This window comes from Oncorhynchus tshawytscha, linkage group LG05 (assembly GCF_018296145.1).
Source record: "Oncorhynchus tshawytscha isolate Ot180627B linkage group LG05, Otsh_v2.0, whole genome shotgun sequence".
Lineage (NCBI taxonomy): Eukaryota > Metazoa > Chordata > Actinopteri > Salmoniformes > Salmonidae > Oncorhynchus > Oncorhynchus tshawytscha.
The window spans coordinates 35,184,796-35,204,132 of NC_056433.1; the positions used below are offsets into that span (position 1 = coordinate 35,184,796).

Sequence of the window (19,337 nt, forward strand, 5' to 3'; positions counted from 1 at the left end):
ATACTTTGAAGGACAGTGAGGCACAAGTAAGAGCAAAAAGTGAGAATGATTGGCAGGAGTGTGCTTCTAATGAGCACCAGTTGTTACTTGAAGCATCACACCAGACCATAATCTTTCGAATATTGGTTGCTCGGTAGTAAAGCAGTACATTTGGAAGTGCCAATCCTCCGCCATGTCTCTTTCTTTTAAGTGTTGCTCTATGTATCCTAGGTGATTTGCCTGCCCAGATAAAATGACTGACGAGCCTGTCCAACTTGGCAAAAAATGATTTTGGCAGAAAGATGAATTCTGCCAGCTAAGGAGAGAGGCAGACTATCCCAGCGTTTTAAGTCTGCTTTAACTCATGTGACTAGACATGCAAAGTTAGTTTTATGGAGGGTAGCTAGAGAATGTGTCATAATCACACCTAAATAGGAAAAACCAGAGGGCTCCAGGGGGAATTCGCTTGGCAGTGGGGTTGATTCCCTTTTCTGAATGTTTCATTTGTAACCTGAGAATGATCCGAATGTGTCTAAAATATGCACTGTTATTGACAGAATTCACAGTGTTAGTGATATATAACTGTAGATAATCTGCACTTTGAACACTTTGTGTTCTTCACCAGCTCGGTGGATTCCAGTGTATGATGATGATCATTTTAAGGCCAAGGAAAGTGGTTCTATCGGAACTGCAAAATGGGAGCAGGGACATAGGACACCCTTGACCGGTCCCTTTGGAGATGGGGGAAGTATTTTGAATGTTGAGAGTTGGTGTGTACCCTAGCCATAGGAGAAGAATAGAGCAGACGTATCCATGAGATGAAATTGGACCCAAAACCAAATCTTCCCAAAATCTTAAATAAATAATCCCACTCCACCCGGTCGAAAGCCTTCTCCGGCATCAAGAAAAACAACAATTTTGGGGTCTGGAGAGACAGAAAGAGAGAAATTAATGTTCAAAAGACGGCATACATTGGAAAACAGTTGTCACTCTTTGATGAAACCCGTTTGAGCATCAGATATGACATCCTGAAGGCAGGATTCCATCCGGCATGCTAGAACCTTAGATAATAGTTTAACATCAGCGTTCAAAAGTGAAATGGGCCGATATCCACCACATTCCGCCGGATCTTTCTCTTTTTTGAGCATAAGTGAGATAAAGGCTTGAGTTAGCATCGGGGGGGAGAGAGACCTGTGATATGGAGTCCATGAACATATTTAATAGTAAATGGGACGAGTTGATCTGAGAATGCTTTATACAAATCGACGGGGAAGCCATCAGGGCCTGGGGCCTTGCCACTTTGCATTAACTTTAGACCCTTTGTTATCTCATCTAGATGCAGAGGGTTATCCAGAACTTTACTCATGTCCATATCAATGGATTGAATATCCAAGTTATCTAAAAAGTTGTCCATAGACGTATTATCTGATGGGGATTTGGATTTGTAGAAGTTAGAATAAAATGACACACAAGTTAATATTAGGGGGATCACTTGTAAGATTATGGGAAGAGTCATTTACCTGAGAGGTGAGAAGCTGACTGGCATTTAAGTTGGTTTGCCAAAAGATGGCTGGCCTTGTTACCATATTCATAGTTCATCCCCTTTGTTTGTTGCAACAGAAACTCTGCTCAGTGGAAGTCTTAAGTAGCAACATTTGAAAGTGTGTTTTTACATTGAATAAAAGCAGAGACGCAGAGCTACAAAATGGGATAGCATACATTGCATTTGAGGAACAATTGGAAAGTATTTCTGCAAAAGACATTTCTACATTCATGACCCAAATGGGTTGTGTTGATCCAAAGGCGCCTCCTCCGCCTGGACACAAAGGACTTCTCCTACTTTTCTCATGTTCATCAAACCTACTCGCGCATAGACTACTTTTTTTTTTTTAGATAGTAACATTCTCCCCTCATTTAAAATGACAGAATATTCTGCTATAGTAATTTCAGAACATTGCCCCCCACATTCTGGACTTAGCTCTTAATCCGAACACACACAAAAAGATTAAACACGACCCTATGTATTCATTCAAATTAATAAAAATGACGACACCTCTCCCTCTCTTCTTTGGGAGACGTTCAAAGCTGTATGGGGAAAATATCATTTCTTACAATGATCATTATGTCAAACAAAGGAAACTGAATCGTCAAGAACTCGTGGACTCATGACAATAGACCGGCAGTATTCAACTTCACCATCCCCTGAATTATACGCAGAGGCTGAAACTTGAAACTCAATTATTGATAAGAGGAGAAGTCAAATGAAGAAGAAAGAGGAAAAGAGAGATTGAGAGAGGCTTGAGAGAGGAGCAGCATGAACAAAAACATCTGAATTAAAAAAAACTCAAATCCTTTAGAGAGACAGAAACAGAGCACAAGAATATTTGGATAATGCCAACATACACCACGGATCCCCCGACATTCCCAACATAGACAAAAAATAATAAAAGTGATAGTACAATACCAGTTTATAGAAAAAAATACAAATCCTAAACTCGTCATTATGAACAAGACGAGCAGCAGGAATTCTCTTACTCAGCATCCGTTGATTACCCTAATGTGCTGTGAGGTCAAACCGACCTAGGAAAGAAGTTACATACACCCTTGAAAAAATAAAATGTCATTAGGCAAGTGCACTAATTGGGTTTCGATCACACTTTAAACAAAGAGTATAAACTTCAGCTTTAGTTATTGAACAATGTTAACAGCGATCAGTGACATTTCAATGGCCATGATATGATGTAGTCCACTAGGTGTGGCCAAAGGGCAGAGTAATGACAAACATTCAAAATGAACCAGTAGGCTATGAAAACGGTCAGCCCGTCTTGGTAAATTATTACAAACACCCTACATAATGTAACATATCATACTAATTTAAGTGGCCAAGATTTTTATTTACTATGCTACATCTAACGATGAGTCCAGGTTGTCTCCTCACCTTAATAAGTGACTCAATTTCTGTGCCTGGGCTCTGCCATCTCTGTATACCAACATGCTCCACCAGCTTACTCCACACCGCTTCTATAGTCGCATGTTCTTTTGAGGTATGGATGAAGTGCTGGAAGTGATGTAAGAACAGGCGGAGACAAGCAGAGCGATGGGTTTACCCTCCTACAGTAAAGGGGAAGGTTTTGTTTCCGAGCTGTGCCCGCGTTAAAGATTCACTGGGCCTTTGTAATGATTGCGTTGTTGTTGTTGTATAGAGGTGTGTGTATACATGCATGCGTGCTTGCCTGTGTCTCCTGTATCCTTGATTGAGGAATGTGTGTAGAGTTTTGGGGAAGGATTTGTGGTTTGGTGGACAATATGTTTTCAAGAGGGAGGCAGTCCACACCGTGTTGAACTTGACTTGACAGTGTCAGAGTATTCACACTAGACAGTTAACTAAGGTAGAGTGAATTGTTACAGTCTTAATCCAATGTTTGTACACTGACACCTTTGTGACACACATGCACACACACACACGCACACACACACAACATTTTTTTTTTTAACTTTATTTATCTAGGCAAGTCAAAATCTTATTTACAATGACAGCCTACACCAGCCAAACCCGAACAACGCTGGGCCAATTGTGCACTGCCCTATGGGACTCCCAATCACGGCCGGTTGTGATACAGCCTGGAATCAAACCAGGGTGTCTGTAGTGACACCTCAAGCACTGAGATTCAGTGCCTTAGATTGCGCGCCAATCGGGAGCCTAAATGGGATCTGATTGGATTATAGTAGTCCATCCCCTAGGATACAGTCTGTGTACTAGTATTAATGGAATGCTGTAATAGATCAACTCAACAGAGGCAACACAAAATAGCCTTTCACACTGTTAAGGTACACTGGTAGTATCCACTCTAAACCATTTAATTCACTGATTCCCCATACAGTACCTCTATGTGCTTGTATTTACTATTTATATGGTTGGAACCAAGTGTATACTGCTTCCACCACTGTGTAAATACGTCCAATAGTATTACTGTATTATATTACATCTCAGGAAAATTGCCTTTCCAACATGATGACATACTAGGCTGTTCTATTGAGAGTGTACAGACAGAGCGGTGATGTGGCTTTTCGTTAATACCTGATGTTTGAATTGTGAAGGTCACTGTCAATCCATGGATATACTGTGATTCAGCACGACTTTTTCAATATCAACAGACATAATTACATACGCAACTCATTTTGAACAATATTACATGTAATATCAAAAGGGCTTTTGCCTTCACTATAGTCGAATGCCTACAGTATAGTCGATCCATGGCTGTATGTGACCGACCGCCTTGATTCGATCTTATATAGCAAAATTTGAAATTGTCTAGAGACACAGAGCTACAAAATGGTAAATCATGCAGTGCATGTGATGGCCTTTGAATGTTTTTGTACCGACTGGAGAGTTTTTTTTTTTTTTTTTGTCTACAGCCATTCAACATCATTCACACCCTCTTAACCTTTAGCCCCCACCGAAACTGACCATTTTACTCGCCTTAGCAGAGCTGGTTAGGCTGTTTACATGTTATCCAGAGCATTGGTGACTAACTGTGCTGCTGGCAAAAAAAAATGTAAAAATTGTGCTTTTTTGCCAACCTTTAATTACATAATTTATTCTGCGCTATGGCACACTCAGACGAGAGTGTTCTGAAAGCGGAGTAGATGGCCAGACCGAATTTATGAATGCACCCAAAATGGTACTTGCATCTGAGATACGAATAATAAGATAGTCCATCGTTATGTGTATTATCTTCCATGTGTACATCATTCATGGATGGACGATTCTTCCTGTCACGGATGCCATGGTTGAACTTAAGTTTGAAGATGTAATCCGGAGACAGGTGTTTTCTCCATCTCCTTAGCTATCTTACTCTAATTCCACTGATTTCAAAACTCGGTCCTCCAGAAAGTGGAGAGCAATACATAAAATACTGACCAGCTCAAATAGACAGAAGCATGCTGTATTGTCGACCAATCGAAACTCATCTCTCGGCATGTCCAGCCCACTCATTATTTCAGCCAATCATGGCTAGCGGGAAGGTTGTTGCCTTATTCATTTTTCATTACATTTTTATTTACAGATGGCATACAAGTTTATTAAGGCACATGAAAGTTTACATGTTCAAGAAGGCATTTCTGCCCAAAAACGCATTTTGATTTTTAAAAAAAGTTTACTTTCAAATGGCTCTCCTATGAAGTAGTGACCCGTGACATTACCCTAGTTTCCTGAAACGGGTCACATAATGTTATTCAGCACCACTTAAAAATGATTTGTATACTTGTTACTTTTCTCTCCGGAGCAGCTTTAGGACTGTATGTCACAAATTAAATGTGTGAAGATAAATTAACTGTGATCTAAGCCTTGCAGGAACCTACCCTGACATGAACGAACCTCGGCCAAATTGTGGATTCAGAGTTATCTAATAGAACTCAGTTTTTTTAATGGAAGCTTCTCTAAAGTCAAACATTGGTCCGTGGACACATAACGGACAGTTATGACGAATGTGTTTCATTTGGTGATCTCATGAAGGACAGGGAACACACACAACGGTATATTTTAAAGTGTACATTTCCAGCTGTCAGGTTTACATCTAAATATTGTGAAACGTATGTGATTAAACTATTTGTGAAAAAATGTAATGTGAAATTATTAACATTCTAAATGAGAATATGGATTTTCAATTAAAGATTAACTAGTCAGTGGCCACACACCCGTGAGTCCAGACATCGCATCATAGATACGCCTCTTATTTGACAAACCCACCAGACCAAAACATGCCTGGTGACACTGGTGTGAAGTCTTTCAAACTACAACAAGGCAAATAAACCCACGGTTAGCCGGACATCTCTAAAGGTTAAGACCACACAAACCATAAGACTAGAAAACCATCCCACGTGGAGCATTAGCTACACGGCTAGAGATGGTTAGACTCTGAGACTATCGATTCACTACAGAAGAAGCAAATTCTAAATGACACGAATTTCCGGTCTGCAGTTAGAAATTACTTTAACCTAGAACGAGAATACTGACAACCGCCGAAGCATCAGACTACCATTCAGAAATGTTCTCATAGATTGAAGTATCCATTCTAACCACCAGAGCCGCGAAAGACTTACCAGAGACTCTGATGAACCCTACAAGACGATCGAGGAATCCAACAGAGAAGCCACCAATGACATACGGGCGTAAATATTAGCATATAAATGAATATAATTAGACTATGTGTAATGAATCCATTTTGTCTTTCCTGCTCTCTCAGTCCCACCCCTTTTCTTTTGTCTACCAAGCTGGCATGTCTGTTTAGTCCACTAGGGACTTTTCTATCATTGTTAGTAACCAATATCTACAGTTTTTTTTCATGTATTTCTGTGATTATTTTGTTAGTTAGTAAATAAATAATTAAGCCAATTTGTATATTACTGATTCATTATGGAAACTAAGGTTCGTGCATACAACCAAGAATTGTACGATGTTCAGATGAGACTGAAAGAAAGTAAAGTATAATTAATGATGACTGAAATGTAAGAGATCTTTAGATCTCTAAGAATTCATTCGGGAAACGGGCCTCCTTAAATAAACTTCTCCATGGTGCCCCAGGTTATTAATGCATTTTTTGTTACATGATTTAATTCAATCGCGTAATCAATTAAACGTTAGGTATTAGATTTGATAAAATAGCATGTCATCAAATTAAGGATACTAGACACGACACTGGTAATGAATGGTGTAGCTGTTGAACAAATTGAGGAGACTAAATTACTTGGTGATACCTTAGATTGGAAACTGTCATGGTAAAAATATATAGATTCAATGGTTGTAAAGATGGGGAGAGGTCTGTCCGTAATAAAGAGATGCTCTGCTTTTTTTGACACCACACTCCAAAAAGCAAGTCCTACAGGCTCTAGTTTTGTCATTGTAATGGTTGAAGGAGAGGAGGACCAAAATGCAGCGTGGTTAGAGTTCAACCAATCAGAGACAACGATAGACAGCTGCCTCTAATTGAGAACCAATCTAGGCAACCATAGACCTACAAACTACCTAGAAAGGAAACAGCCCCATAAACATACAAAAAAACCTAGATAACTAAGGCCAGGGCGTGACAGTCATATCTTGACTATTGTCCATTTGTGTGGTCGAGTGCTGCAAGGAAAGACCTAGTTTAGCAGCAACTGACCCAGAACAGAGCGGCACGTGTTGCACTTCATTGTATTCAGAGAGCTAATGTAAATACTGCATGCCAGTGTCTTTTGGCTAAGAGTTGAGGAGAGACTGACTGCATCACTTTGTCTTTTTGTAAGAAACATTAAAATTCCAAATTGTTTGCATAGTCAACATACACACATCTCTGGCACACACGCTTACCACACTAGACATAGCACCAGGGGTATTTTCACAGTTCCCAAATCCAGAACAAATTCAAGAAAGCATACAGTATTATATAGAACCATTATTGCGTGGAACTCCCATCTCATTTAATGAACAGAGAACCTGGTTTAAAAAAACTGATAAAGCAACACCTCACGGCACAACACCTCTCCTCTATTTGACATAGCCGACATATCAATACATACACACAAACTATGTGGGCCTTTTGTAAATTGATGTGGTTCTGTCCTTGAGCTGTTCTTGTCTGTTAGTGTTCTGTATTATCTCATGTTTCATGTAAAGTGTGGACCCCAGGAAGAGTAGCTGCTGCTTTTGCAACCTCTAATGGGGATCCTAATAAAAATCAAATACTAACATTTGCTGAGACGTGTCAGGAACAGTCTTCAGTCTTTCACCTGCCTGCTGACATTGATAAGTCTGGTTTCTTAGTGTGCAGGCTTGTGTCAATCTTTCCCTCTGTGCCCCCCTCCCTCCCCTCTCTTCTTCCCTCTGCTCGGCTCCAGCATCGCAATGTTTTGCACATTCAATTTCCTGTGTTTAAACCTGACATGCAGGTTTTGTTTTCATTTTCCTTTTTCGCCAAACCGAATATGATAATGTCTCAAGGGAATTGCTAGATGAAACGATTTCTGTAGCGCCATCATTTTTTTTTTTTTGTGTGCAGACGAGATGAATTGTACAGCAGCAGCGTTGGGAAACGATGCAACATAGATTAGAATGAAATCAGCCCGCTTTTCTTTTCGCTCTGATTTGATGACGCTGTTTGAAAACTAAACTGGATTAGCCATAAGTATCTTTCCATTGATATTTCTCAAATGTTCTGCTTTCTGTGTGTGTGTTTGTTTGTGTAATGACTTCCTCTCCAATCAATGAATGCAAGCAACACTTGTGTGATTGGATGAATCACATCTCAGACAGACTGTGACTGGATAAAGTGAATCTCAGACAGACATACAGTATTTCAGTCTGATCAGCCAGCAGTTTGCTACTTTACAATTTGACGCCCCATTCAAAATCAATTTCCTGCACCCTTCTAAAAAAGTGTTGCACTGTTGCTGATCCATGCTGCCTCTAACCTCTCAACTGTTGTGTTTTTGTTGTCTCATGAGGTTGGGGAAAAGCAAAAATACATATTTCCTTTCTAAAAAAGGGAATCCATTTTTTTCCATTATTGTTCTACAAATAGCAGAAAAATGCTTTTAAGTGTATATTTTGTCTACAGTGTCAAATAAAGGGCAATGTGGAATTACTCCTGTGGCTGCCACTTAAACACACACATGCTTTGTACCTCTCTCACTTTTTGGTGTGTCTGCCTGTATGTTCTCTCCACAGCGCTGAAGAAGGGGCGTTTCTGGATCACCCCTGACCCCTACCACAATGACGACAACATCCAAATAGGCCGCGAGGTCAAGATCTCCTGCCAGGTAAGAACACACACATACACACCATCCCCTTTTCACACGCATACTCAACTATCCACTCCTTCCAGGTGGAGGCCACGCCCCCTGAGGAACTGACATTTGGTTGGCTGAAGAACGGCCGCGCCATGCGTAGCTCTGAGCGAATGGTGATCACCCAGACGGACCCTGACATTTCCCCAGGCACCACCAACCTGGACATCATCGACCTGAAGTTCACTGACTTTGGCACCTACACCTGTGTGGCTGCGCTGAAGGGAGGGGGCATACCTGAGATCAGCATAGACGTCAACATCTCCTCCACTACTGGTGAGTCTCACACACCGCCATGTCAGAGCAGGAGATTGACTTATACACTTCCCCACACTCAGCAATAACACACACACACATCAGCATTTCGCCACTGTGGTGGATAGAGACTTCCGTAAGACTACACAGTGTTTGCATCCCAAATTGCATCCTGTAGCCTATACTGTATAGTGCACTACTTTTGACCAGAGCCTTATGGGCCTTGGTCAAAAGTAGTGCACTATATAGGGAATAGGGTGCCATTTGGGATGTACACAGACACACGCATGCATACAGTACATCATCAAGACTAACACACACACACAGCAATATAAATGTTCTCTTCTGCTGAAACATACACACTCTGGAGAAATACACTTTCATAATTCCTCTATTTCCCACAAACACATAAAATGGTGGCCTATTGAATTTGCCAATTAGCATGTGGTATTGTTTCCACAATGTGACCTATTTCCTACCCCAAACTAATCCGAACCAAACATCCTATTGCCTGGTATCCAAACTCAATTTATGGGCTTCATCACAAATACCACCATGTTCCCTATATAGTGTACCACTTTTCACCTGGGCTCTAATCAAAATTACTGCACTAAATGGGGAATAGGGTGCCATTTGGAATGTTACCATTTGGAATGCAGACATGCTCCAAAACTAAATCCATTCCCTCCTTTCATCTAATTGGCTGCTGCTATTACCATTTTGTGTTACTAACATGACATACATCCATTACATGCATGATGTCTTTGGGAGACTTTAGATAAGGATATTCTGGTGACTAGAATGGTGGCTTCATTACAAGAGAATAACCTGAAGATATACAGCACATACCCAACACAGTGAGTTTGTGGAGGGTACCATCGATACAGTAGGAAAAGAGAAGGGAAGAAGTTTGTATTGGTAGTGGTTAGGAAAAGAATGGTAGGTGTTAAGGAAGAGAAGAGACCTATGGGTTAACAGGGAGAAGTGATTACACTGGGTCGGGAGGGGGGTATCATGTGTAATTACCACTTAGAGGTCAATCAATGATCTCCCATCCTGCTGTGTTGTGCCACCTCCAATTACCCCATTGCTCATCTCCTTTGCTAATGGACGGGACCTGATCGATAACATGCCTCAGAAGAGAGGTGCTCCAATTGGGAATTTCCACTTGGAATACCTCTGCCAAACAGGCATGCAGTTTCTCATCTTGACCGTTGTCCCTCCGAGATTGGAATGACAAAAGGAAGGTGGTTGTGTTCCAGAAGAAACATTCCAAGTTTGCTGGCTGCTGATTTGGTGTGTTTGAAAGGCGCCAAGGCATGGTGGCTTCCTGATAAGTGTGTGTGTGCGCGTGCGTGCATTTGTGTGTGTGCACTTGTATGTGTGTGAGTGTCTGCCTGTGCATGCTTGCCTCTGTGTGTGTAGCTATGGCAAACCTCCTCTCTCTCTTTACTACACAGTCTGTGACAACACACCCTGCTGCCATTCACTGCAGAAACATGAAAGCCTGTTGTCGACCTTCGTGCATAATTACCCTAAAATAATCCTTTGATAATCCCCCGTGCTATAAAACAGTGGGATCAATCGTACTTGTCCAGTTTGTTTCCTCATTATCTTCTAAGTAGTGCAGCCTTTCCCTTTGGTGTGCGTGCGTGCGTGTGTGCGCGTTTGTGTGTGCCTGGCCGAGACTCACCGACGCAGAAACACACTCTTTAATGTGAACCATCACTACTGCTGTCTGAGCAAAGAAGAGAGAAACACAAAGGAAATACCTGTCTTTATGATGATCATATAATATGAAAGGGCATTTTGTGCTTGGATGGGATTGTTTTTTTTAGCGTACTTGTTTTTTAAGGTGAAGGTTGTTTTAAGTTGCGGCGGTTTGAATACGATGAAAGCGTTGCGTTACAGACACAGTGATTCATGTACAGGTAGAAGAGAAAAATGAACATACAGTTCTACTGTGTACTGCCTTCGTCATTGCCCTTCCGTAGCTTTCTTTGGGGACTACATTGAGATGTTCTGAAGTAGGTATGAACACTGTGTCGAGAAAAATTGTTGTATCTCCATGTTTTGTATCCTGGCTGTCGCTATGTTGTTGTTAGCCAATGACGCAGCAGTTTATTAGCCTATTAGCCAATGGTGCGGCTGTGCACTGAGTGGTTAGTCTCGGTCCTGGCTGGCGGTCTGTTTGGGCTAACTAAGCCATCTCTGATGTTCTCCAGAAGGGAGAGAGAGAGACTAGTGGTAATTACAGTCTCTTAATATAAGCATTTAGAGCAGATTACACTGCAGCTCTGCCAGGGCTACCGGCCATGGAAGTGTGATGAAAAAGATGGGGCCTCACGCTGTTGATGTATTTGGAAAGAGATGGGGCCTCGCGCCCTAGAAGTGTTTGGATAGAGATGGAATCTTAAAGTATCTCAATCCTGAACACTGTGAAACTCTCTCACAGCCAAGCGTGGACCCAGGCCAGTCCAACTAAACTAGCACAGCTCAGTCTATCCCAGCTCCAGCTGTAGTCATGCTTAACCACGCCCAGCCTCCAGCCCAGCCTCCAGCCCACCCCAGCCTCTTCTACCCTACTGCAGTCCTAGTCCCCCAGCCCCAGCCAAGCCCAACACTCATTATCTACAACACAGACAGGGAATATTCCTACTCTACTGTACTTTTAACTACACTTTTATCCCCACAGCTTTCATTAGTCCCACCCCACACACACAAAATAGTGCTAATATTTACAATCATCGCACACTCATTAAGTATCCAAGTCTTTTTCTTTTGGGCACCCTGAGATTGCACAGTTAATGGTTTATTCATGGGCAGTATCCAAACGAGAGCCCAGATTTCCCCATCCAATACCAACAGAATTAAAAGACTGGTGAAAAGAAAAGGGGAAGAGAGGAACGGAGGAGGGCTCATTTTCATGGTATGGGATAAAATGCAATTAATCTTAGTGTCCCCCTTTAAAGGCCTACTGCAGTCAAAATACAGATTTTCTTGTGTTTTGTATATATTTTCACACTATGTGATTGGAATAATACTGTGAAAATTGTTATGATAGTGCCCTCTTAGAGTAAAAAAACAACTAAAAAGTAGCTAATTTAAAAAGTAAAAGTAGGCCTCCAGAGTGGCACAGCAATCTAATGCACTGCATCGCATTGTTAGAGGCATCACTACAGAACCGGGTTCGATCCCAACCAGCAGTGATCGGGAGTCCGATAGGGCGGCGCACAATTGGCCAAGCGTCATCCGTGTTAGGGGAGGGTTTGGCCGGTGGGGGACTTAACTTTGTTCCTCGCGCTCTTGTGGCGGGCCGGGCACCTGCAGGCTGACCTCGGTCGTCAGTTGAACGGTGTTTCCTTCGACACATTGGTGCATCTGGCTTCCGGGATAAGTGACCAGGTACTAAGAAGCGCAGTTTGACAGGTCATGTTTCAGAGGACGCATGACTTGACCTTCGCCTCTCGAGCCCGTTGGGGAAACTTTGCATACTTGTTATTCTCAGATACTGAGGCTTGAAGTGAGTTTGTCAAATGTTCTCTGCTCTAAAAAGTTGTCTAATATTGTGATGAGTCCATGTCTAGCTGTACCTTTTGTGTAGACTCACACAATTATATGCAAGATTAGTTCATTTAAACCAGCCCATCTATTGTTCTCCCTCACTTCACAAACACACACAATAAAATTAGAATAATGTGTTGACCAAACATTACTTGTGAGAGACACTGATGTTGAATGAGTACATCAATCATGAATGTTAATGTAATGAATGATAGGCCTACTTAAACGCTCATTAAAATGCCATGAACTGCTTCATAAATGTGTTATGAATGCTTATGTAAAGGTTAGGCCCCAGGCCCCAGTTATAGGAGTTGTACCCAGCAAACATACATTTTATGTGATTTAATTATCTGACATTTGGATATTATATGCTTCCATACATCAACTGAGTGATCTAACCAAATATAGTTAGCTAAAGGAAGAATACAAACGCTCCTATTCTATCCGAGACTTACTGAGTCTGACTTGGTCATAAACAGAACATTGTAGCAGCATTACACCTGTGGTTGCACACACACAAAATAGAAAACCTTGCCTGTTAGGGATACAAACATTTTGTAATTCCACATCTTATTCCCAGGGGTCTCCAACCCAGTCCCAGAGAGCTACGAGCTCCACTGGTTTTCATCCTAGCTCCTAGCTCGGCCTGAGCCATGTAGTAATTGATTAACACGAATCCTTTTGGGGAGAGGGAAATCACCTCCATCTCTCCCATGTTTAAGTAATGAATCTGTTCCTGATAAGCAGTTTCTCAATCATCAGCCAGTTCCACACCTGGGATACCCAATAACACACGGCAGCTCTCCAGCCAAATTAATAACTGCACTTAATAAAAATAAATGAAGGGCGGATTCAAAATAAGGCAGGCACCAAGCTGTATTAATAATAAACACTGGTGAGAGCCACTGTCCTTCCAGAAGCATGGTTAGACTTGGAGACAACCTCTAATTTGTTTTATTTAATTTGAGATATCTGAGTCAGGTAACATTACTCTGTGACCCTCTACTTAATTCAGCCCCAGTGCACTCACTTAAAGGGGAACTACACCCGCTGATTTGGCCTTGTCTTTTGTCTTGCTGCTCAAGAAATGCAGGCGGCCATGACAGAAACCAAACGTAAGTTGGTTTGATGTGGGTGTTTCTTGAGTGTGTCCTTACCACCACCAATCTGTCAGAACCTTGCCCCCAGCTTTCAAAACACACAAACCTCCTCGCAGGTTGAGTTCAATAACTACAGGCAGGGCGAGGTGCCAGAGGAAGCTTTGAATAGGTCCGTAGCCTACAGAGTAATATGAGAAGAATGCAATTGCTGAATTTATGTAGATATTCTAAACTAAGTGTTTTGATAACTTTCCCATGTAGTAACAGGTTCGTGTAGCGTAAACAGCCCTTTATGTAATCCCATAGAAGCTGTGTTCTGCTAATATAACATTTCATCTTTCATTGTTATTCCCAGTTGATATGGATACTGTGCCTATCAGCATTTTGTATGTTGGTAATGGGGCTACCTTGTCAGAGTGGTCAAACCTTCCTGTGTGGTGTCCCGTATACAACAGAAGTTCCCTGGTCCTGGTGCAGAATACACAGGGTTTCTCCCTCCCCATATTGACTAATACCAGTCAATTCAGTAAGATAAAATAAAATCAAAACAAGTAAAAGTGTTGTGTCTAGTAAAAATGTTATACTGAGTGCCAGGTCTCTCTCCATTCAGAGACATCAGCATCAAGCCTGTCTGTCAGTCTGGACTTCATCGCATCATCTTGCAGGTCTCCAATGTTCTGGCTCCATACATGTTTCTGTTAACAAATACACCCATAGTTCTATTACCATTGTCATTTAGGAGAGGCCATATCTGACACACAAACAGGTACTATGTTGAAGTTTGAAGAGGTCAGACTAAACCTACCTAATTCTGTTATAATTATGAGCAAGGCAAGAGGTGAGGCTGGAGGTGAGGTCTTTGCCAGAACCCCATTGATGGTCATAGCAGTGTAGATCAGCTCCTGGCCCCTTATCAAAGTTACTGGTCGGTGCCACACAAACACACACACACACAGAGCACTGATTACATTATCAATGGTGGTTATGATTATCCTGGTGGAACCTACATGATCGCTGCATTCCCCTTTCTATTTCACTTCAGATACCATAAAATGTGAAGTGAAATAGAATGGTGAACACAGAGATTAGTCTGGTTCCACCAGGTTATATTACGCCCTGGACATTATTCAATATGCATCTAAAAAAGTGGAAATTAGGAAACAAATCATGTCAGTTGACGTATAAATTGTGCTTCACAATTGGGTTATCAAATGTATTAAAGTAAGGAAGTGGGTTACCTTCAGAATTTGTACAAATGATGAGCCTGTGAAAGCCGCTGCTGACAGGTGAAGGTTGCTGGCCAGATACTTGCCAACTGTTCCACTCGTAGGAATGCTCACAGCGAGGGTATGTCTGCATGATGCTGATAAGAGCCACTTTGCTGGTCAACTTTATGCTGCATGTTCAGCTGCAAACTGGACATCTCTCGACACAACTACAGCAGGCAATCTTCTGGGGTAGTTTTGACTGGGAGGGACTGTGACAGGGTGATATAATACACAGCCAAGTGGTCAATTGCATTTTGTTTCATAGGAGACTGGCAATAACGGAGGAGGTGTCACAAGGGTACTTGTGTCGCATGACACATTTTTTATTCTGAGGTCTTGCCTGACAAGCTGTGAAAATAGCAAGTGAACAGTGCATGAAATTATCTTTGGATGTCTCTAAACCATTGCAATCACATTGCTGGACATGTTATGATACTCACCTTTGCTCCTTCTGGCAGGTCCCGGCATCCGTTAATGACCAGGGGATCAGTCAGGCACCCAACTGTGCCCTTTGTCTAACAGAAAAACATGATCAACGATTGCCATCATCCCTTAATTAGAAACATAGCTCAAGAAATCATTTGGAAGCTGATTCTAACTCGTTTGGAAGCTAACTCTATGCTTTACAGATGTAGACTGACTGGCCACGGATTGGACTAGATTCAGGCCGGCGAACTAACTGCAACTAACTGTTGCCGTGTTTTGCTTTGGCCCTGGGTTGGCTTGAGTTTGGGGCTGCTAGTTAGTACACTGTTGTAGTCAGATGTGAGTTAGCTACTACCACCATAGCTGCATCCAATATTTATTTGTGCCCTGGACATGGGTTGCACCTCGTCGGCTTGTGACTGTTTTGTCTAATTACTCTAACTTAGAGTGGCATGGAAATATGATGACATTGCTAAAATAGGCAAACAGTCCCATGTAACTCAGTTGGTAGATTATGTTACCGGCAACACCAGGGTTGTGGGTTTGATTCCCACGGGGACCCAGTATAAAAGTGTATGCACTCATTCTGTAAGTCACTCTGAATAAGAGCGTCTGCTAAAATGTAAACAGTTCATAGGAAACAACTTTGCCATATTATGAGTAGAGAGATGTCAATGTTGCCATTACTGTTACTAGAAATGTTTGTCAAAAATAACCAGCAATCCTAATGTTAGCCAGCTAAAATACGGTAGTCCCCTCAATCTTAGTTAGCTTGCTAAAGTTATACCACAGATAGAACAATGAGCCAGATATTTCACTGGATGTGTAAATGTGAAGCATCCAGTTGGTGTTTCCACTCACTACCAAATATGATGATGAGAGGAATCCCAGTGGCCGGCAGTGGAAGAGGATGGAGCAATATGGATTTTGGCCGACATTTTGCATATTTTCTCATTGATGAAGCATTTGATCTCCGTACAGTTTTCTGATTACAAAACTAGAATCTTTTCTGGACTGCGTTTTAGACTTCACACAAAATTTCAAAAACATTGCATTCTTTAGAAGGAGTGCAAGGGCGAATTGAGTTGTTGCACACGTTCACTAACGTAAATATGCTAATAAATGCTAGAACGCGCCAATAGTATCTCACTAGCTCGATATTGGCTCTGCCCACTAAGATTCATTTGCTCCCATTGGAAATGACAGTCTCTGGTCTATCTTGGGTTAGTTTAAACACATTTTTGGTTACACTGCATCTAAAGTCAATCTGGTGTCTTCACAATCATGATAAAAGGTTTTCCTACTAATTATTTGCCTCCTTTTCAAAAGTTATTGTGTTTCTAAGCCAAATCCAAGTTGTATTGAGGTAGGCTAATTTTAGCCAGCTAGTAGCTAGATGGTAGCTAGCTATTTAACATCAGCTATGCTAGGGATGATAGTGATAAAGACGATTAAAATATACATAACCAGACACATAACCAACAGTCTATGGTCTAGCTACCGGTAAACTCACCACCACTGGGGACCAACAAACTACAGCCACCTATTCCTGCTTGATTAGGGTCCTTCAGCAGGGCATGCAAACCATAGTTGTTGGCTGAGCATCCTGCTGGTAGCATGCATTTTATGTCAATTCATAAAGGACTTTTCAGTTTAAAAGGTCTGTGATCCTTGCAACACGTTGGTTGGGGGGGGGGGTGATGAATCAACGGAGCCCCATTCAATGAAGGGAAGCGAACTGGGCGGAAGGGCGACATGTTGAGCTTGGCAAAAGGGGGGCATGATTTGTTGACATCCAAACACAACTTTCATTTACTCGTTGTAACGCACTTACGTTCCAAACTCCGTTTTAGACGGGACTGACTGCCTGACCAGAATTGATCCTATTTATACTTTTAGTCAATTTTGACACTAGAATAAATGTTTGACTTATCGATGCCACATTGTCCTTAGTTCAACCGTCCATCCGTCCATCCCTCTCCCATCAGGACTAATTGGAAGTGAGAGGTTCTGATCATCCCAGTGACCGTGTTATCTGGTGACTGTAGTGAACTGTCATGGCTGCCACTGCAGACGTTGCTGATGTGATGTGAACTGTTTGTTGATCTGCTCTAGGCCTTCAGTCCAGCTCACTGAGCCTGATAAAGGAATCCTGTATGGCACATTCACGTTGACTCATGATACCTTCAGTTACCTGTTCAGGGCCAGTCCTGTCCATTCTGCCGCCCTAGGGAAGACAAAAAAATAGCCACCCCTACAAGAATATTCCTAGTAACCAAATGTCGTTGAAAAGACTTCTAAAATATGTGTTTTTCCACGCGTTGAAATTAGGTTCAATTTAGGTTCTGAATGAAAGGTGTGAAGACGTATTTCCAGACATGGAAATCAGGTTCACTTTTGGTTCTGAATGAAAGTTGAAAATAGGTATTTTCCCGAACATTAAAAATGTGTATTTTCCGTGTATTGAAAATACATATTTTCCGGATGTTGAAATCAGCCTCATTTTCGGTTCTGAATGAAAGTTATGTCATTTGAATGAAAATATGTAATTTATAGTAGTCTATATTTGGGCCAAATCAATGCTGGTCCAACCGAACATAGACGTATATGATTGGTTCAGATTTGGTCTGGAATGGACCAATTATTTTCTCCATGGATGTGGAAATCATGCCGGTCCAGACTGCACCAAAAAAATATGTCCAAAAGGCATCAGCTTCGGTCCGTGCTTACTCAGGTACAGCCTACAGCAGGGATGGGAAACTCCAGGCCTTGGGCCGGAGTGGTGTCACACTTATTCCCCATCCCTAGTCAACACAGCTGATGAAACTAATTACATTCTAAACTGAAGATCATGATTAGTTGATTATTGGTGTCAGATGTGTTGGGGGAAAAAGTGTGACACCAATCAGGCCCCAGAGGCCTGGAGATCCTATCCCTGGCCTACAGTGTCGTCTGAAATGACATTTTGGGAATGCCCATCTATGTGGTAGGCGTTGGTCTGTGCTTACTGGGTGTAGCCTACCATGTCGGCCCGCAATATCATTTTATGAATGCCCATCCATGTGGTAGGCTCACTGTTTGTAAAACAGGCATTGCATTGTCTTTTTTAGTCCGGATTCTTGATTATCCTGAGCCTATTTGCAATGTGTTTACACAGTGGGAAATGCAGAAGTATTTTTCTTTTTCGCTATGATCAGCTCGTAAAACATTTTAAGGATACAAACTTGAAACCACAGATCATGACAATTTAGCCCACGGGATGAAACTCCTGGTCACTAGTTGTGAGTAGCCTGATTGTCCATTTTACTTTGACCTGTCCTGTTTTTAGGATATGTTGTTTCTTAACATGTCAGCATATTTTTATTTGATTGGGAGCCATTTACGTCAGGCTATTTGATTGGAGAAACCTGCTTGATGTAAACATTTTGTCTCCAGGCTACAGAAAAGGCCACATACTCTTTCTATAATATCCTATCAGTGCATTCAGAAAGTATTCAGACCCCTTCACTTTTTCGAAATTTTGTTACTTTACAGCCTTATTCTAAAATGTATACATTTGTATTGTTTATTCACCAATCTACACATAATAACCCATAATGACAAAGCAAACACTGTTTTTTTTTTTAAATGAAGGAAATATCACATTTACATAAGTATTCAGGTTTTCAGAAAATGTGCAAGCATTCTAAAAACCTGTTTTTGCATTGTCATTGTGGGGTATTGTGTGTAGATAGATGATCATTTGTATTTATTTAATACATTTTAAAATACAGTTGTAACGTAACAAAATGTGGAAAACGAGATTATTATTTTTTAAATACTGAATGTTGGTGGAGTGCCGCAGCGAGGCGTCTCTCCAACAGCCTCCTCAAGAGGCGTGCTGGGAATGGACAAGGTAAATATTTTGCGTCCCTGCCGTTGA

At 41.5% G+C, this 19,337-nt stretch overlaps 1 protein-coding gene across 1 annotated transcript in view; it reads left to right on the forward strand.

Moving 5' to 3' along the window:
• Positions 1–19,337, forward strand: part of LOC112250546 (MAM domain-containing glycosylphosphatidylinositol anchor protein 2) — a 330,034-nt gene that overhangs the window by 193,517 nt on the left and 117,180 nt on the right. The window contains exons 7-8 of the mRNA XM_024420793.2: positions 8,684–8,775; positions 8,841–9,078. Of these exons, the coding sequence (XP_024276561.1) occupies positions 8,684–8,775; positions 8,841–9,078 (330 nt within the window). The remainder of the gene's footprint in view (positions 1–8,683; positions 8,776–8,840; positions 9,079–19,337) is intronic.